The sequence below is a fragment of the Garra rufa genome, chromosome 17 (genome assembly GCF_049309525.1).
Source record: "Garra rufa chromosome 17, GarRuf1.0, whole genome shotgun sequence".
Lineage (NCBI taxonomy): Eukaryota > Metazoa > Chordata > Actinopteri > Cypriniformes > Cyprinidae > Garra > Garra rufa.
The window spans coordinates 28,561,510-28,583,393 of NC_133377.1; the positions used below are offsets into that span (position 1 = coordinate 28,561,510).

Below are 21,884 nucleotides of genomic sequence, written 5' to 3' on the forward strand. Positions count from 1 at the left end.
TCACCTGTTGTGAGATGGAATTGGGTGGCATTGATTGCTAGTGCATTAGCAGATTTTTAATGAAGGTTTGTGTATATGTGAATACAAGTGCTATACAGCCATCTGATGACAAGTTAAAACTGTAAAAGCTGTTTTTGCAGCTTCACTTCAATAAATTATCTTCTTAGACTACAGGCTTCAGGTTACAATAGTACAACCAGCAGTAATTATAATAGTTTCAGTATATTGTTAAAATCTCTATCACAGTGTCAGAGACTAAAAGATTAGGCGTGGAATCAATAAAGTGGAGAAGCACTTCTCATAGTGGCTAAATTGATTAACAGGGAAATTTGACAGCAGGTTACATACAGTAAGTGGTTAGATCACAATGTTTCTGTTTTGCATTTTTTCGTTTCCAGGATGTCTTTCCCCTTGAATCATTTTATGAAGTTCATGCATACTGCCTTTTCTAACCCATATGCGTCATGAGACCAGTTTATTCTTTCCATAGCTGTAAGTGTATGCAATCACATGTTTGTAAATAATAAAATAGGGAACTAGTGATCATGAGACTCATCTTTTATTGTCAGGAACAAGATAAATGCTAATTAAACATATTTAGAACAGAAAGTAGGCTATTATACAGAACAAGAACATTTAGAAACACAAAAAGTATTTATACAGTGTATTTGTTGTTATAATGTGACCCTGAACCACAAAAAATATTTATTTAAAAAAAATCTAAATATTGAGAAAACCGCCTTTAAGGTTGTCCAAATTAAGTTTTTATCAATGCATATTACAAATCAAAAATTACATTTTCATATATTTATGGTAGAAATTTACAAAATATCCTCATTAAACATAATCTTTACTTAATATCCTAATGATTGTTGGCATAAAAGAAAAATCGTTGACCCATACAATAATTGATGGCTATTGTTACAAATATACCTGTGCTACTTGAGGCTGGGTTTGAGGTCCAGGGTCATATATAGCATCAAAGGGGAAAAAAATCCAGCGAGTAACTAATAAACTAAGATTTTGGTTTATTGTTTCCCCATTTTTGTTTTTGTAACCTATAGGTCAGAAGTTTACTTTCCCTTTCAGATTCTGCAACATGTTTATTATTTTACCAAAATAAGAGGCATCGTACAAAATGCATGTTATTGTTTAATTAGTATTGACCTGAATAAGATTTCGCATAAAATAGGTTTACATATTGTCCATAAGAGAAAATAATAGTTTCATTTATAAAAATTATTCCGTTCAAAAGTTTACATCCCCTTGATTCTTAATATCCACAGCTGTGTTGTTTGTGTCTCTCCTCAGTGTCCTCAGTGTGAAAAGATGGATCTCAAAATCCTACAGTCATTTTTGGAAAGGGTTCAGATATAAAAAAAAAAATGCTGTAAAACGAGGAAAAAGGATTTTTCTGAAGAACAGCAGGCAGTTTAACTATTCAGGACAAACAGGGAACTCATGAACAGTAAACAAACAAACAAACAAAAACCCACAGCTGTGGATCGTTCAGGTAACAGTATTAAGAATCAAGCATCTGTAAACTTTTGAACGATAATTTTTTTTTATAAATTCAACTATTATTTTTTCTTGTGGACTATATGCAAACTTATAACAATAACAAGCATTTTGTATGATCTTTCTTATTTTTTATTAACATTTTGCAGATTCTGAAAGGGGGTGTAACCTTTTGATCTTAACTCTATATGGTATTTTCCACACATAATTAGGAAATTAACCACCAAACTTTTATTTCCATACAATAAAAGATTTTTACCAATAACGCGAATTTTGTGTGTTAAAAGTTTAGATGTTTTAAGAAGTAGACTTGTTTAATGCTTAAAAAGTACACAAACAGTAGTACAAACAGTAATACACGTATTTACAAAATTATAGACAATGACAACTAAATAAATAGAAAAAGGGATGTTAAATACATTATATTAAGTCCTGCATGTAATAAAAGATAGGAAAAGAGTTCATTAAATTAATTTATCTCGCTCCTTTTTTTATGCGCTCCTAAAACCATAGATATATATACATAGATACCCCATTGGACCGCTCCAAGCACGTAGATGCGTCCGCCATATTGGAACGGTCCACTTGACGTCATTCACCATACTGTAGGTTCGCAGACCAACGGCTGTGCAGGACTGTGGCTTTTCGAATTTTCAGTGATTACTATGAGATCTATGGGTGAATGACGTCAAGTAGACCGGTGAAATGGCGGATGGCTTACGTATAACGGCCCATAGAAACAGTCGCTAATGAGGCATCTACGTATATACATCTATGCCTCAAACTCCCTGCAAATGCCGTCTGAACCCACTCGCGGAAGTGACGTAACTCCACGTTTGTTCCTCCAATCAGAGCTCGCAGCGCATGATTTCGAACACCAACGTCCCCGACGGGAACTACGCCAGAGAAGCAACTCAAACACAAAATACACAGCTTACGACACATTCACCCTAAAGTAGGTGTTTATTCATCTTATTATAGTGGCAAACAAGTGGGAAAAACGTAAGTTACGCCGTGTTTTTGTGAAGCTCGGCGTAATATGGAGCGTTAACCCTTGGTCAGCGGATAGACTTTACATTGGACGTTGTGGACGAGTGACTAAACCTGTGCAGCTTCAGCCATGGCTCGGGAGCGGGTAGTGCAGAAAAAGTCCTTCCAGCAGAGTCTGGACGACATCAAGGACAAAATGAAGGAAAAGAGAAACAAACGTCTCGCCAGCGCCTTAGCTGCCAGCCGCGGCCTGTCAAAACTGAAGAACAAAAACACAGGTGCGATTACATGAGGGTTTGGCTTTGTGTTGCATTCCAGTAACTTAGCCGATATATTGTTATATTTGTGGCTTTAGAAGTACCTTTTGATGTGTTTTTGTGGTTATAACTTCTAGTTTGTCTGTCATGATACCGTTAATATCAGTACCAACTTTAGGTCTGTGGAAACAGATATCTTTGGTAATAAAGAGATAACGTTAGTTCACCTAAAACTGTAAACTGTTTAATCGTTGATCCACACTCATGTGACTTTTTTGCTTCTTTGAAAACAAATTGAAATGCTAAGGTCTGACAGACTCAGTTCCCATTCACTTTCATTGCATTGTTTTCCATTAACCCTAGCATCTCCTTCTGTGTTGCACAGAAGGTCATACAGGTTTGGAAGAAATTAAGGGACCGTGAATCACAACACAGTTTCATTTTCAATCCCACAGCTACGGTGAAGCCATTTGTGTTGAAGAGCGTCCAGGTGAATAACAAAGCTCTTGCAGTAGCCCTGCAGACAGAGAGGGAGAAGGTACGTCAGGCGCAGGGGGTCATCCTGCAGCTCAAGAAAGAAAGGCAAGCGCTCATCTTTCACCTGCTGATGCTGAAGAGGACGCTTAAAGATCGGGGACCTGCTGAAAGTGCCCAGGTGAGAGGTGTACACAAGGTGTCTCACAGATGCCGAGTATATATTTACAGTTGCAAAATTATTCACCTGCAATTTTGCTGCAGAGAACAAAAGTTTGTGAAAACAATTCAACAAAGGCATCAGTACAGTGTTAGAGAAAGTTTATTTATACACATTTGAGTATGTCTAAACGTTCATGTTCAAAATTGTTCAACCCCCAAAATTCAATTTGATGCAAAATCTTTTATTATTTAAAACCACCAATAAACACGGCTTGAAAGTGCTTAGAAGCTTGACTCCTCTTTACTGCAATCTTGGCCCATTCCTCACCTGACAAAGCTTTCAGATCACTGATAGTCTTTGGTTTTCACTTTGCCATGGCTTTCTTCAAATTCAACCAAATTTGTTCAATGAGAATTAAATCTGGAGACTGGACAGGCCACTCAAGTACATTCTACAACTGATCCTTGAACCAAGCATGAGTAGATTTGGATGTTTACTTTGGGATGATTTCTTGCAGGAAAGTTCATCGATCTTTAGCTTTAATCTTTGCATCAAAGGCATCGCAACTTTTGCTAAAATGGCCTGATATTTTAAAGAATCAATGGTGTTTTTTTGTAAAACACCCCTCATAACAGGACTGATCCACTTCCAAGTTTGACGATGGAGATGGTGTTGTTCTACTTATAAGCTTGCCTTTTTTCCCACAAGACATACTGCTGATCCATAGGTCCAAAATGTTCCAGTTTGGTCACATCACCCCATAAAACATTTTTCCTGAACACCACAGGTTTATCCAAACAAATTTTAGCCTTTGAGTCTGTGGTTTATGTTCTTGGTCAAGACTGGCATTCGGCAAGATGCCCCAACACAAAAGCCATACTTGTCTTGTGTTCACCTTATACTCTGCATCAAAATGTTTTTTCAACTTTCATTGGGTCATCTTGAAAGTCTTGAAAAGCTGTACATTGCAGATTTTTCCTCAGGTGTTCTGATCAAACATATTATGATATTGTGCTTTTCTTTATCACCTCAAAGATTTTCTGGTGCAACACATTTTAAGCTAAGGAATAAGGCTGCCAGCTGTGTCTCTAGGAAGTTTTAATGTCTTGCAAATCTTCATATAGCATAAACTTTCTAAAACAATAAAATACTTTTTTTTTTTTGTGAGACCTCCATTGACTTTTTGTCATATTAGCTACTCAGACTGTATGTATATAAAACGGATCAAGCTAACTGTATCTAATAGAATTTCTAAAGGTTTAATTGTATTTTAAGACACCTTTTGTTCTAATGTTGAATAGGGGTTAAATACTTTTGACTGTAATGAGCTGTGTTATTAATATATCCTAGAACTAAAACATATTTATCACTTTTAATATGCCAGTAATCTGTTATAGATGCAATTTTTATAAAGTCTTCAATCCTCAGAAAACTTGTATTGTACTGCAGTCTCTGGGGGGTTGAATAATTTTGATTGCAACTGTAGTGTGGTGCTGTAAAGTTTTCATGGATGCAGACATAGCTTGAAATGCAATGTGGGATGTTACATCCATATGCAGACTTTTTCTTTGTATGGGCATGGGCTCTGCTCGATTAATTTTCCTGCTTGTTTTTGTAGGTTTCTCCTCCAGTTGAGACGAGTCCACCAAATCCACCTCACCCCGTCAGTCCTAGGTAAGCAAGAGCAAATCTCTAGCTCCAAAACGCATGATTTGTTTGACTTATTGATGATCATATTGTTACTGTCATTGTGGTGCAGACCAGTACATGTGGTTGAGACTGATATCCAGGATCATCACCCAGCAGAAACACCTTTTACTACAGGTACTGGACTGTATGTAGTTATTGCGTGTGATGAATAAGCTAAGATGACTATTATAAACAGTCTGTATGTTTGTGGTTTTTTACTTTGCTTTTATGTTTGCAGAGGCTGTTTCAAGTTTTCGCAGTGACAGACAGGTTTCGTTGCCTCCCACAGTAGGAACAAGACGCAAGAGGCGCTCTGAGGTTGTGAGGAGGCGAAGCTCACGTTTGGACTCTGGCTATGTCGAGAAATGTGACACATTAGATGTGAAAAAAGAAGAGACTAATGATAACAGACCAGAGGTGAGGCAAAACACACCACTGGAGGAGGTGTGTAATGAACAGGAGGAGATTAATACAGAACAAGCTGGGCAAAAAACAGGGTTCGATTTAGAGATTTCTGAAATCCCAGCCATTCAGCACTCGACACCTGAGCCCCCCCAGCGGCCCACCAGACAGCCCAAGAAGAAGGCTACCCAAGCCGCTCCCCGCCCCAAACCAGAGAGAGGACGCAAACCAGACCGAGCCCCATTGAAGAAACCATGGGAGAACCCCAAACCCCGTGCTCGCTCCAAAAGCCGGGACCGATCTCAGAGTCGTGCAAAAGCTGCACTTCCATCTGGGGATCGCCTTAACTCCTCATTGGGTGGCAATGACACCTTTGACTTTGACTGTGAAGAGGCCATCCATCTAACACCTTTCAGAGCAGGAAACAAAGCTGCAGAGAAACCATCACCTGATGCTCTGAAAAAAGAGGACGAGGTCCTGCCCAGTCCTATTGCGATGGAGACCAACAACAGCGTTTCAGAAGATGAACAGGATGCAGATGATTCCCCTTATGTACCGAAGAGGAGATCCAGAAGAGCTCGTACTCCACCACCCAGAAGGGCTCGCTCTAAAAGGCGGTCAGCTCAAGAGGCCAGAGAAAACAGAGGAAAAGAAAGTGCCTCCCAAAAGCTGGACCATGTTGAAATACAGCACACAGGTATGTATACAAAGATTTTATTTCATATATGCAACAGTTACATTTTCAGTTTGATTTGCTTTAATCCTTTCAATGTTCTACAGAAGAAAGTAGGCCTGAAACTGAAGAAATTAGCCTGCATCTCGGTGATGATCTCGACCCAGACCTTCTGCTCCTACATTCGCCAATTTGTGTTCCTCTTGAGAATCCCAGTCGGTCAGAACCAAGCCCAGAGATCTGCCAAGGTAACTTTGTGTGTGGAACAATAAATGTTGTGTTGAAAACTTTTTTTTTTTTTTTAAATTGTAAGTGGTATCTAATGCTAGACTTATCTAAAGATACATTAAAGGTGCCATAGAATGGAAAACTGAATTTACCTTGGCATAGTTAAATAATAACTGTTCAGTACATGGACATGACATACCATGAGTCTCAAACACCATCGTTCCCTCCTTCTTATATAAATCTAGTATTTGCAAAAGACCACCGAAAAATAGGTAAATTCCAACATAACACCGACTGTTACGAAACTTTCCCGAGATCGTTAATAGTTACGCCTCCAACATTTGCATCGCCCAATCATCGGTAACCTCAGCACATCAGTAAAACAAGGCGAGTCACTGAAGGGACACGGTTAGCTTAATCAGGGTTTCCGCGGGGTCTTAAAAAGTCTTAAAAAGTCTAAAATTTAAAAATCAAAATTTTAGGCCTTAAAAAGTCTTAAATTCGCTGTTCTAGGTCTTAAATAATTTTACATAGGTCTTATTTTTCCGATGTCCATGTAACGCTACCTCTAATGCTCATTTAAATTCTCTTTCTGTTGTTTCCGTGGTGTTGTAGTTCTTTATTTCACTATTCCAAATATAATTTGCTGTATTTAAACTACAAATGAGACCAGCATGCAATAGCCAATCAGCTTTCTGTTATTGGCGTGAGTCTCTCTCGGATTGTACCGCAGAAGTAAAATGGATTTAACTTTTTAGCTATGGGGAAGTGCAAGTTTAGCGATACTTGGCTTGAAAAAACTGAATATAGGGCTTGACTAAGGCCAGTTGCTAACAACTAGATTTTTTTCTCCCTCTGTGGAAGTTACTGCGTCTTCAGAATCGCAGTAGCAGAATACAGGTCAAACACTTTCTGTATATAATGTTATCAATAATAATAATAAATATAGGTCGAGCTAGCTGACCGCCAGCCTTCAAAATACTTTTAAAATGTTTTTATTTTTTTTTACTTGCCCGACCGAACAAACCGCCTGATTAAAACTGAAGTGACAAAAACAACTAGCGAAGCATTGAAGGGCAAAAAAGATTAATATTTTAATACATTCAACGTAAACAGAAATTGATAATGGATAGTGTATTTCTGGTCTATTTGAGACATACTTTAAAACAAATGAATGTAACAGCACTCTAAAGAAACACACTGAGGTAAAAATTTCAAATGTATAGTTTATTTATAACATGATATAGTTCAGTAATATACCAAGTGAGCTTTTTGCTGAAAATTCTCACAATTACAAATGTTACATTAATTTTAGCTCAATAAAAAGTAGTTAGTCAAGTAGTTACTTACATATTAGACAATATGCAACATTAGCAGAAGCATTCTCCTAGCAACGTTTTGCTATGATTCAGCGTTTTGCTCGAATCAGTTGAAATAATTCGCTCATGAAGTGACTTACCGCCACCTGCTGGTAGTTCAGTGTGTTTGAAAGTATGCCTCCACACCCAACATTTCTAATGTATATATTTATAAATCAATAAATGTATTTAAAACATTAATCTCACTTTTAATTTTGCTGTGTAAATTATGTAATCTCACTGCTAACAGCCATTTAGAATTTATTGATAAATTCATAAAATAAATTTCAAAGGTAATGCATACATTTCAAAAGTAAAAAAAAGGCCTTTATAAAGGTAAATCAAATATGCAGATTTAAGATGTAAAAGCTAATAGAGCACTGATGAAAATATTGCTTCAGAATATTTTTTTAACATCAGATATTTCTAGTGGTACTTTTATGGGGATATTTTGTGTGGAATAGTATCTGCTGATATGAAAAGTTCACTGTATATCGTAGTAATAAATTTAATTTATGACAGCCATGGAATTGTGTTTACTTTTTACATTAAACACATTAAATATTACATATATGCATGTAATATAATATCTATTTCGGTCTTAATATAATATCTGTTTCGGTCTTAAATTTCATATAAGGTGGTATTAAAAAGGTCTTAAAAAGTCTTAAATTTCACTTGTTCATATCTGCAGAAACCCTGTTAATGCTAGCGCTAGCCTGTAACATTGCTGTACAAAAGATTTCACTTACCACATAAACAGAGAGATGACTGCGCTGATGATGGTGAATGATGGAGAAATAACTGCGCTGATGATGGCGAATGATTTACAGATCCCGAGTTTCACTGAGAATCAGCTGAACTTGTGTGGTAAAAAGCACTCCCTCTGCATTATAACGTTACGCAGAGCTATCACAGTAATGAGACTAAAATGTCGGCGATTCAAAACGGCAGATTCAACAAACCTCATATTAAAAGCGGCTAGAGCTCCTAATTAAATATATATTTTTGTCAATGTGCCAGCCAGTGGCGGCTGATGCTAAAAAATTTTAGGGGGGGCGCACACAAAATGAATCACACTGTTAATACAGGCTTTATTATCTGTAAAGTAATCATTAAACATTTGTAATCATCCCAAAAAATATTAGCCATTTATATTAATGTGATTCAGAGATAAAGGCCATAATACTAATGTTATCCACACGAGGGAGCCACAGGATAAATATCAAAGACAGAGAAAATAAATTGATTTGTAATAAAACATTGCATATAAATTAATTTTCATAAAGTTATATATAGTCCAATATAATAAGTAATTATAATGGTATTGACAATATATTTGTATGTCCAATTAAAGAAGGAACACTATATTATATCTATTTTAATATTGTGCTTATAATAATACACTCACAATTTACTTGAAAAAAGACATCTACATAAACCCTTGCTTGTACCCCGACGATTGAGTTAAACTGCATTGTTACAGTTAACGTTACTTTCTGTGTAGTTGCCCACAACGCTTCGGTGACAGGACTTTGAAATAACAAACAATGAAAACAATAAAAGGCATGACTTATATCGCATCTAGCAAGCAAACTCTATCCAAGCTCCATGATTCGTAAGTTTATTTAATTTATTTTTTTTCTTCATTTGAACGGCTTGTGAAAGATAAAATCAAATTTACTTTCATCTCGGAAAAGATATTGCACATATTTGACAGTCGAGAACGGTCCAATCACATGAGGACAAAATATATAAAAACAAGATTGATTTGCTAAGATCTGAAGTGGGAGGGTCTGGGGCGCTGTGCTCTGCGCCCCGAGGACAATCTGAAACAAGCCAATCAGAGCTCAGCCTCAAGTCACATGCGTTTAAAAAATTTACAGACCTAATAGACACCCATTTGGCCGGCGTCCCGCATACACAAACAAACGAAAAACAGTTTAGATTTTTTTAATTTTTAACAGGTGCTAACATAACTACCAGTCGAATAGTATGTCAAAATAATCCAATTTCGTAATTATTTTGCAATATGTATTAAACTTATTTTTAACATGTTAATAGTCTTCTTCCTTGGCTAACTTGAGGGGGGCGGCGCCCCCTATGGACCAGCCGCCACTGGTGCCAGCTATAGCCAATCAGAGCAGAGCTCATTAATATTCATGAAGCTTCCAAATAAGGCAAAAACAGCATTTCATTCTTGGGGCAAATCCTAGGGGTTGTAAATGGACCTGTAAAACCATTTCTGGAGATTTTTTGCCCTTTCCTATGCCATATACCTTCTATGTAGATATCAGAGAACAATTTAAAATATTCTCTCAATGCATTCTATGGCACCTTTAAAATAATTTAAGAAGAGAAAGCAATAAGGTTTCAAAAAGGTATTTCTTCTTGATTCTCCCTTCCACAAATTCTCCACAAGTTCTTAAAAGGTCTTAACTCAGAGCAGAAACTCTTACATTTAGTCATGCATTTAGCATTAAATGTTGCATTCACTGCAAGAAATGTAATATCTTCCTTAGTGTTTTTGTTTCATTTTCCAATGCAAACATCTATGCAAATTGAAGATAAGTCTTGTTTTCTGAGAAACTGAAACATAAATAAGTTTGTTTAAAAGGTTAGCTGACTTCCCAAATAAAAGATGTTCGTGTGTTTCTTTCTTCAGTCTGGGGGGGGAAAAAGGTTTTTGATTTAAAAACACTGCAGGATTTTTCTTCATAGAGTGGACACCGATGGGGATCAACAGGTTGAAGGTCAAAATTGCAGTTAGATCTGACAGTAAATATCGCTTGCTCCTCACCTCTCGGCTGATGGGAATACATTTTTGTATTCAATTACAGCAAATGACTTGAGCGGATCGATGCCTGCTCCCTGTTGAAAGGCATAAAGGTCTTATCTAGCGAAATTGTCTGTCATAAATTTTTTTTTTACAATTTATTACATTTACATTTTGACCACAAACGCTTGTCTTGTAATAGCTCTGCGATGCACAAGTATTCACGCATTATGCAACATTACATTGAAAAAAGTCACGCACAGTTAGTTCTTTGTCTTCTTGTGTACTCCGGTTCAAAAAGGTAGGATAGGGTGAAAATCTAATGTCTTCAACTTTTTCCAGCATTTTTTTTTTTTTTTTTTTTTGCCGTTTTTGTAAAAAGCATTTGACTTTGCATGTTCACTCTTAGTCGGTACTTCTGCCTATGTCACGCGTGCATGATCACGTAATGCATGAGGTCGAGCTAGTGCAAGACGAGCATTTGTGGATAAAAAGTATAGATGTTTGTATTTTTTAGAAAAGATCCATATTTCTCGTATGGGATAGCGAAATGTGATTTTTGAAGCTGCATTGAAACTAATTTGGACCTTCAACCAGTTTGCCACCATTGGAATTCCTCAAACTTTAATTTCTTTTTGACTGAAGAAAGAAACACATGGACAAGTTTGTTAACTTAGGTTAAAAGTTTTTTCCTATGTGATCAGAAGGAACAGTAAGTAAGTTATATGATGGTAAGTTATTTCCAAATTCTGAGAGCCGAGGTATAAAGTCTGTTTTTTGCTAAATTAATTAAAATGTAGTAGAGATCATGCAGAAATTGCAATTTCAAACTCTAAACATTGCTAATACAAGACATTTATATTTAGAGATCTTATTGACATATTGTGGTCCATTCAAGGTATTCCCTAAATTCTATTTAGTCTTTAAATAAACCCTGTTTTAAATAAGGAAATATTTTTTTAACAATTTTCTTTACATTTTCATAACTTGGTCTTTATAAATCTATCTTTATAAAATTTATAAAAACTCTTGTTAACAATGGAAATATTTTCCCATAGCGCCACCTACTGCTGATTCAGTGGAATCTCCGATCCCGATTACTCCTGGTGGAGAGGCAGAGCTTATGATGATTGACTGCCCGATATTTGAATTTCCAAAACACCCTAGCAACTCATCCGACCAGGAAAATGAAATGCCCTTGATGAATAGAGGCAGAAGAAAAGGTAAAATCTTTTACACTTGTTTTTTTTTTTATTGCTCATCTTTTTTTGGCTTTACACCGTGTCTACACCAAAATACAAAAGAACCTATTATGCTGTCTACACTGGATGCGGCGCGGCACGGCAAATCCCCAGCAGTAATCTGCTGCCGCGTTCTATTTATGACGTGCTCACACAAAGTTTTAATGATTTGCAACGGTTGCTTTGTCACGTCCAGTGTAGACAGACTTAAGTTGTTGTCGCGTCCGGTGTAAACACGGTTAGATTCTTTTACATCTGTTGTTCAGGGCACGCCAAAATGTTCTGGTGGAGCTCTTGTCTCTCTTATCAGCCTCTTGCTTCTTATCACATGTACAATCAAACGAATATTTATTACGACACCTTCAGCATTTTTCACATTATCACAGTTTATTTGCTATAGTTTAGAAAATGGTAATAAAATATGACAAGAACTCTGAGTTAAACTGTCAGAACAAATTCATCTTGATAATGTCATAACTTTGATAGAAAGTTATGTAATGGATTACAATAAACCAAAAATTCAGACAACTGTTAGTATGACTATTTACACAGCTATCAATATTTTGTTGACCAATTACCAAGCAATGCCTAATTTTGTTCAGTCTGTGGTGTAAAAAGGTTGCATTAGCAATTAAAGAAGAAAGCACTAAAGCAAAACATGGTCAGGTCAAAGTGTCTAAAGAATTTTTGGGTTTAATATGTCACAGTTTAGTTTATTTTGCTGTCCTCATTTACATGAGTGAACTGGAGAACTATGCCTGCTGGAGAGAAATTTAATGGCAACAGTAAATATTCATTATTTTTAACCATGTCAAAGGATTATTTCACCACCCTGAAAGGTGGCGATATATTGAGAAACTAAATTTTATTGGTCTATGTCAGTGCTCTTTTCCTTACCTTTCTTTTGTTGGAGAAATGAATGCCCCAATGTGAAATACCCTGACATCTACAACTATTTGTGTCCTCAAATAGTTGAACACTCGTTTTTTGGGTCAACAGCTTATAAGAACGTAGTTGTGTTTTTTTAGCTTGTTTACTGTACACCTTGTCTCATATCAGCTTTTAGACATTGTTCTGTTTTTTGTTATAAGTGAGAAATGACAAGGAGTGCGTTCTCACAATACAAAGTCAATGGAGAGCATTGGATTGCCCCCCGCTGTGGGCGTGGCCTAAATGCGCTCCATCTCTATAGTGTCCTGCACCCACAAGTAAAAAGAATATAAAGATAATATCAGGTGTCTGAATAACTTTTGGTTTGACTGTACGTGTATCTCTCTATAAATATTCACTCACCAACTTCACATTTCTTGGGGTCACTTTTTCCAGGAGTGGTTAAAGAAAAGTGAATTTGTCACACACATGCACTTGTGTTTCTGCAGGTGGGCTGGTTGTTCGCTCCTTTTTGGGCTTGGGTTTGAGTGATGTGACAAATCTCTCCCCCGCAGCCTATCAGAAGACAATGTCTGCTCAAAACACCCCTCAAAGCTCCGGCCGTAAGCGCCGCTGTACGAGTACCGTCAACTACAAGGAGCCCACGATCAACTCGTAAGTTCTTTGAAACTTTTAAATAGTTAGAAGTGCCTCGTATTATTATTTTTTTTAAAGCTTATCCATCTTATTCAACACGAAAGTAAGCCTATGGGCAAGACTTCTGGTTCATTAGCCATTATAGGTAAATAACAAGAATAACTGTTTGTTCATAATTAAGATAGTACATTAAAATAATATAGTAAGACGCACCAGTTTGCATATCAGGCAGCAAACCGAGCCATGTTGTACAGCTATACAAATAATTGTATAGCAATAGAATTTTCTTTGATTTCCTAATCTTCTAACACACTCTATTTTTTAGGAAACTTCGACGTGGTGATAAATTTACAGACACCCGGTTCCTGCGTTCTCCTATCTTCAAACAGAAACCCACTTCCCGTCGAAGTTCACTGAAAAAGATGGAATTATATAATGAGTCTTTTGTGGGTTGTCGCAGATTAACTGATGTGGCAACCTCATAGAATGTTTTCAGTCACTCTTTTGTTCATTGCATTTTTTTTCCTTTTGGTTTTTAACTGTCGTTTACGTAATTGAATATATAATTGTTTTTTAAATCTCATGATTTTAATTGTGAATATTAAAGTTTGTCCTTTCAAATATACAATGTGATATACTTCATTTTATTTACTTATCAGAAGGATTGTTTTTTTTTATTACAACTGGAAACCCATTACAGAAAAGCATTTTAACATAAATTGGTTTTCTTTTCAGAGGATAAAGAATTTTACTAAATTGTGTGAAAGCATCAAGGACATTGTGTAAGTTTATAACAGTTCCAAGATACCAAGTCATAAATATGATCGTTTTAAAAAAAAATTCATAGGTGATGTAGGCATGTCTAAACTGTGTCATACCAATAAAACATTTGAAATTGTCACAGTTCCAAATCCTTTATGTGAAGATTAAGGTGAAGTTCCAATTGTAGTTGTAAAGTGTTTGCTATATATTGTCAGGGCCAAATGAATAAAACTTATGCAATTATATAGCTGATATCAACTTGGATACGATAAAAATGCTAGCATGATAAAAAAAAAAGTAATTGTTTTGGCAATGCTTTACAATAAAGTAGAAGTGGTAACATTAAGAAATCTTTATGTATTGTGATCTAACAATGAACAGTTGTACTGCACTTATAATTAACATGAATCTAGATTGGAAACTTAAGGTTACCAACTGCATTAGTTGAATGATCAACTAACATGCTACTTCTGCTTTCAAATTATATTTTTCATAGCAATGGTTCACTAATAGATTTTTACATTACTGTGGACTAAAAATCTAATTTATATTAATATTGAGATTAATAACTGCATTAAAAATCCATTAATGTTAACAAACGTTCCAAGTTTCCATTCATGACACCCAATACATTACCACTGTATTGATGTTACACTATACACTAGCTCAAGAACAGTGCAAACAAAATTTTGTATACACAAATTAAAGAAACCTCTGCGATGCACAAGTATTCACGCATTATGCAACATTACATTGAAAAAAGTCACGCACAGTTAGTTCTTTGTCTTTTTGTGTACTCGGGTTCAAAAAGGTAGGATAGGGTGAAAATCTAATGTCTTCTCCAACTTTTTCCAGCATTTTTTTTATTTTTTTGCCATTTTTGTAAAAAGCATTTGACTTTGCATGTTCACTCTTAGTCGGTACTTCTGCCTATGTCACGCGTGCATGATCACGTAATGCATGAGGTCGCGCTAGTGCAAGACGAGCATTTGTGGATAAAAAGTATAGATGTTTGTATTTTTTAGAAAAGATCCATATTTCTCGTATGGGATAGCGAAATGTGATTTTTGAAGCTGCATTGAAACTAATTTGGACCGTCAACCAGTTGGCCACCATTGGAATTCCTCAAACTTTAATTTCTTTTTGACTGAAGAAAGAAACACATGGACAAGTTTGTTAACTTAGGTTAAAAGTTTTTTCCTATGTGATCAGAAGGAACAGTAAGTAAGTTATATGATGGTAAGTTATTTCCAAATTCTAGTGGTTGAGAGCCGAGGTATAAAGTCTGTTTTTTGCTAAATTAATTAAAATGTAGTAGAGATCATGCAGAAATTGCAATTTCAAACTCTAAACATTGCTAATACAAGACATTTATATTTAGAGATCTTATTGACATATTGTGGTCCATTCAAGGTATTCCCTAAATTCTATTTAGTCTTTAAATAAACCCTGTTTTAAATAAGGAAATGTTTTAACAATTTTCTTTACATTTTCATAACTTGGTCTTTATAAATCTATCTTTATAAAATTTATAAAAACTGTTAACAATGGAAATATTTTCCCATAGCGCCACCTACTGCTGATTCAGTGGAATCTCCGATCCCGATTACTCCTGGTGGAGAGGCAGAGCTTATGATGATTGACTGCCCGGTATTTGAATTTCCAAAAGGTTACCAACTGCATTAGTTGAATGATTAACTAACATGCTACTTCTGCTTTCAAATTATATTTTTCATAGCAATGGTTCACTAATAGATTTTTACATTACTGTGGACTAAAAATCTAATTTATATTAATATTGAGATTAATAACTGCATTAAAAATGTTAACAAACGTTCCAAGTTTCCATTCATGACACCCAATACATTACCACTGTATTGATGTTACACTCTATACACACTAGCTCAAGAACAGTGCAAACATAATTTTGTATACACAAATTAAAGAAACCTTTTACTCAGTGCAAAAATCCATCCATAGGAATTGACAAAAAAAAAAAACAACGTACACAAAAGTCAGAATAGAGTCAATCACGTTTATTCAAGAGTTTATTTTTTCTTCTGTGCTTCAGCTTTCTGGAGCTTCTTCAACTCTCCCTTGATGATCCTGTTCCTCTGCAAAGACAAAAAAAGAAACAGGTTAACTTGTAATCATATCTTCAGACACTGCAGCATCATATACACACCACAGGTTATTTTTGTACTACAGTCCAACAAAACATACCATTCTCTTGGCCTTCATCACCTTGTAGCGATCAAAGTCAGACATTGCGGCCCTCTGTTAAAAGAAAATTGGCATTGTAAGAAAAAAACGAAAAGGATCACTGTCTAGCATGTTGCAAATATCCCAAGACGCAATCTGGAACTGGTTTGGTCAGGACTGTTACAGTGTGACAAAAAATTGGTCTGAGCCTTGAATAAATGTAATAGTAGTGTGTGACACAGTTTTGCATGTGTAAACCTGCTGTCCAACAAAGATATAATTTATTCACTTTTTATCCACATTAACTTCATAACATAGTCAAGTGTTTGAAATAATGTTTTGTGATCAGACGTGGCTTTATATTAAAGAATGAGGCAGAAATAATACTATTTTATAGTAGGTTGACCAGTTGTGTCCCTGACTGGAGCTGTCTCCAGAAATGTACCCGTTTTACAGCGTGCTCAAAACACCCTGCAAATACACTGTAAAAGCCCGACTAATTTAGCCAGCTGTTAATCGTATGACTGTGATTATTTTCAACAGCAGAGGGCGCTGGGTATGATCCAATATAAACAACATAAAAATAAACTAATCAATTACACCATGTCCTAACTACACACAACATGACAATCACTCAGATATCACAGCCATTCAGAAGCGCAGAAGAACAAAGTACAAAATGGACAAGTTTATAATCTAATTCATAAATATGAAGTACTTTTAACATTAAAAAAAAAAAAACACTACTACATACGACTATACCATCTCTGTCATGTTCACAGCTTTAAAGGAACACTCTTTTTTTGGAAATAGGCTCATTCTCCAACTCCCCCCGAGTTAATAAGCTGAGGTTTACCGTTTTGAAATCCATTCAGCCGTTCCCCTGTTCTGGCGATATCACTTTTAGCATAGCTTAGCATAGATCATTTAATCCTATGAGGCCAATAGCATCGCGTTCAAAAATGAGTTTCGATATTTGTCCCATTTAAAACTTGACTCTTCTGTAGTTATATCGTGTACTAAGACCGGTGGAAATGCAAAGCTTCAATTTTCTAGGCTGATAAGATTAGGAACTACACTCCCATTCCGGCGTAATAGTCAAGGAAGTTTGCTGCCGTAATATGGCTGAAGCAGGAGCAGTAATACCACGCAGCACATGTGCAAATGCTAAACTAGCTGGGAACTAATTTCTGATAATACTCCGCCTGCTGCATCCATATTACGGCAGCAAACTTCCTTGACTATTACGCCGGAATGGAAGTATAGTTCCTAATCTTATCAGCCTAGAAACTCGCAGCTTTGCATTTCCACCGGTCTTAGTACACGATATAACTATAGAAGAGTCGAGTTTTAAATAGAACAAATATGGAAACTCGTTGGTCATTTTTGAACGCGATGCTATTGGTCTAATAGGATTCAATGATCTATGCTAAGCTATGCTGAAAGTGATATCGCCAGAACAGGAGAACGGCTGAATGGATTTCAAAACGGTAAAAATCAACTTATTAACTCGGGGGGAGTTGGAGAATGAGCCTATTTCCAAAAAAAGTGGAGTGTTCCTTTAACATATGTTTGCCTAAATTTATTTTCAAGATCTGAGGTAAATCTATTGCTGCTTTCAGTATATAGCTATAAATGTCACAATATGATTCAAATTCATATTAAACATTAAATAAATAAGTATGCTCAATTACATTTACAAAGCACATACGTTGTGGTCAAAATGAGCCTAAAATGCTCACTAATAAGCCTGATTTTGGGATTGAGAAAAAAAAAAAAAAGTCCAAAAGCATAAACATAAAATTAAAAAAGTTATAATTATTGTAGGCGACTCACAGTTGTGAAAATCTTAAATACAGTTTGAAAATAACATTCTCATGTTCCATAAGCCATAATTTTGTTATTATTCTACTGTTTTGATGTTTGCAAGTTACTATTGACTATTGTATTAAACTAGAGTAAGTTTGATCCTCAAACATCACTGTAATTATCAATTATGATATTAATATATGGAACCCCCAACAATTAAAATAAATATTGTCCCTGTTTTTTTAATTCATAGATCATTTCAGTGCTATTTTGACCACTTAACTAGGAAATGTCCCCGGGTTTCATAAAAAAAAAAAATCTGGTCACCTTACTTTATAGTATTATAAAGGCTATGTCGATTAGTATTGCATTATATAGTTTATCCTTATAAAAAAAATACCCAAGATCGGTCGAAGAACACAGACAAATCATATATTGCAGCAATTGTATGTTAATTGCCTTTAAGTTTCCTGAGTTAAAATTTCTCTATCTGCGTTTCATTCAGCTACAGCGATAACTGGATTAGAGATTTCCTGGGGCAATTACTTCTGCCTTTATATGTGGCGTTTCTGCGCAAGGGCGCCCTCTGGCTTCCAGCATGAATTAAAAAGCCATTACATTAGGTGTGTACTCAGTAATGCTCAAAACCCTATTCTGTGTAAAAATAGAAATGATAATTATCGCAATAAATACCAAAATTTATCGTGATCAATTTTTAAGTCCATATCGCCAATCCCTACTAAAAGATACCATTTATTCACAATACAAACAATCTTCATCCATCTAACAAATTGTCACCGTACATTTTTATCAATTTAATTATTCACATATTCTTATTCTGTGACAACTTATTTACATTATTTGATGTTTCTTTTGTAAGCTATGTACATTTGGGGCCTTTTTTAAAAAAAACAAAAATGGTTCTATCTACAGAAGTCTATGGAACGCAAAAACTTTGAAGCTCTATATTTCGAAAGTGCTCAGAATGCAGATAGAACCTTATAATTCTAAGGTAACGAAATGTGCATAAATGCAAGAGACCTCACAACTGGCTCTGTATGTTGTTGCATACCTTCTTTCTAGCCTCAATTTTCTTGGCCCAGCTGCTTTCTGCCCACTTCTTGTTGATTTCTGCCTTTTCCCAGGCACGCCTCACGTACTTCTGACGGGCACTGAAACCAAACAAAACAGAGGTGGTTATGATCAATTGAAATTGACAAATTAACTAGTGCTCAGGACAAAAATGCCACCAAGAGTGACAAATTTCTCATTAAAAAAAAAAAAGTTAGCCAACATTTGATATTTCTCTACATTCCAATCATCTAGTACACATGAAGTTGAATGGAGACTTAAATATGAAAGCACGAATATATTTAAAGAGATTTTATACTAAAAGGCACCTCAATAAAAACCAAAAACAAGTTTTAAAATAAATGTTAACAAGACCCTGGACCACGAAACCAGTCATAAGTAGCATGGGTATATTTGTAGCAAAAATACATTGTATGAGTCAAAATTAATAATTATTTTTCTTGTCAAAAATTATTAGGATATTAAGTAAAGATCATGTATCATGAAGATGTTTTTTAAACTTCCTAACCTAAATACATCAAAACCTATTTTTTTAATTAGTAATTTGCATTGCTAAAAACAGACTTTTTCGCACCCTCAGATTCCAGATTTTCAAATATTGCCTTATCCCAACAAACAGTACATCAACAGAAAGCTCATTAATTAATGTTTCAGATGATGTATAAATCTCAATTCTCTAAATTTCAAAAAAATTGACCCTTATGACTAATTTTGTGGTCCAGGTCACAATTAAGATTACCATGATTATGATGACAGATGGCCCACTGATTATGAAATACTACTACAATGAAACCAGCAAACTCACCTGTGAGGTACTTTGATGACGTAGTCAGTGAGCTGCAAGCACTTGAATGGCATAGCCTGTCTCTTCACTTCAGTGCATGGGCCATCTACCAGTGCCTGAAGACAATTTAAAACAACTTTAGTTACGACTCCGACATGACATGTTTTCATTAAGCTTTTTAATGTGAAATGAAGGTTGAACGCTTCACATAAAGTATAGCCGTTTTCAAAACTCACCCTGTTTTGGTCAATGACATCTACAATTGCCACCAGTTTGCCCTCGTTAGGACCGAAAGCAACGAAGGCAACGCGGCCGATCTCGACAAAGCGCTTGAACACCTGAAAATTAATATAGAGAAAACAGGAGATGAGTATTAATGCATTTCCAGTTCAAAGTTATTCTCAACATATACACACTACCAGTCAAAAGTTTTTGAACAGTAAGATTTTTAAAATTTTTTTTTTTTTTAAAGTCTCTTCTGCTCACCAAGCCTGCATTTATTTGATCCATAAATACAGCACAAGTAATACTGTGAAATATTTTTATTATTTAAAATAACTGCTTTCTATTTGAATGCGTTTTAAAATTGTATTTATTCCTGTGATCAAAGCTAAATTTTCAGCATCATTACAGTCTTAAGTGTCACACGATTCTTCAGAAATCATTATAATAAGCTGATTTGCTGTTCAAGAACTTATCAATATTTAAAATAGTTAGGTAAATTTTTTCAGGATTCTTGATGAAAAGAAAGCATAAGATTATACACTATACCACTTAAAAGCTTGGAGTCAGTATAAATTTCTGAAGGGGAAATAAATTATAGAAAATAATAATTTTATTTGGCAAGGATGCTTTAAATTGATCAGAAGTAATGATAAAGACATTAACAATGTTTCAAAAGACTTCCATTCCAGACTGTTCTTCTAAACTTTTTATTTATCAAACGAACCTGAAAAAAATACTACTCAGCTGTTTCAACAAATGTTTCTGAGCCGAAGATCGGAATATCAAAATGATTTCAGAAAGCTCATGTGACTGGAGTAATGATGCTAAAACTTCAGCTTTGAAATCAATTGAATGAAATAAATTACATTCTAAAATATATTCAAATAGAAAACTTGTTTTAGACTAAAAACATTTCAAAATTTTGCTGTTTTTGTTGTACTTTAAATCAAATAAATGCTGGCTTGGTGAGCAGAAGAGACTTCAACATCAAAAAAATCTTGCTTTTCAGAAACTTTTGAGTGGTAGCGTAACGACTGACATTGTTTTGTGCGTATTCAACTGTTTAATTCCCGAGTATTTATCTGACTTTGAGTATATTATCCCAAGTGTCTCCCTTTCCCAAAGTCTCTAGCTTTATATCCACATTACATCTGTCCCGCTGAACGATCACACATGCCTCCATATGAACGAGACTGAACGCAGCACACGATTCCAGTTATAAAACGCATTCATCTTTGAGTCTTCGGTACTTCAGCACCGTTTGATGGTAATTAAATATAAAACGCGAGTCTTCAGTCTAACGGCTGACATGTTTGTAGACTCCGGTAACTCCGGCCTAATCCACTCCACCACGTTGTTTCGAGACATGTCTCGACATCAATTTCTCGCCGATAGCGCTAAAAGGTTCACTTATACTACAATCATACTTTATGTGGGGTCGTTGTGTTATTAAAATACGTTTCCGATGCTTTCTTGGTCTGTAAGATTTCAAAAAACACCATATTTTGTTGATTTTAGACTCAGCGTACGTGAGTTCACTCACCATGATGGCAGACCGTGGTAGAAAAAGGATTACGGGGCTTCCGCTCTGAAGTGAAGAGCCTTCCGTTTGAGTACTGAGCATGCGCGGTGTCTACAAACGTGTAGGAGTGGAAGAGGATAAAATGTGTATTATTTAGGGAAATGTTGTATTGCAGCTGTTTATTTACATTTT

The 21,884-nt window shown here is 35.5% G+C and overlaps 2 protein-coding genes across 2 annotated transcripts; one reads left to right on the plus strand and one right to left on the minus strand.

Moving 5' to 3' along the window:
* The first annotated feature begins 2,395 nt into the window (after positions 1-2,395).
* On the plus strand, positions 2,396-14,197 carry sgo1 (shugoshin 1). Its single transcript, XM_073822141.1, has 9 exons — positions 2,396-2,786; positions 3,221-3,420; positions 5,021-5,076; positions 5,162-5,226; positions 5,330-6,190; positions 6,274-6,414; positions 11,587-11,751; positions 13,149-13,314; positions 13,622-14,197. Exons 1-9 carry the CDS (start codon positions 2,639-2,641, stop codon positions 13,779-13,781), a joined length of 1,962 nt encoding a protein of 653 aa, XP_073678242.1. The 5' UTR covers positions 2,396-2,638; the 3' UTR covers positions 13,782-14,197.
* Positions 14,198-16,073: 1,876 nt separating this feature from the next.
* rpl14 (ribosomal protein L14) lies at positions 16,074-21,763 on the minus strand. The gene is made up of 6 exons (XM_073822120.1): positions 21,714-21,763; positions 20,182-20,283; positions 19,967-20,061; positions 19,142-19,241; positions 16,282-16,335; positions 16,074-16,172 (listed from the first exon to the last, which is right to left on the minus strand). The coding sequence occupies exons 1-6, from the start codon at positions 21,714-21,716 to the stop codon at positions 16,107-16,109; spliced, it is 420 nt and encodes a 139-aa protein (XP_073678221.1). The 5' UTR covers positions 21,717-21,763; the 3' UTR covers positions 16,074-16,106.
* Between the last annotated feature and the right edge of the window lie 121 nt (positions 21,764-21,884).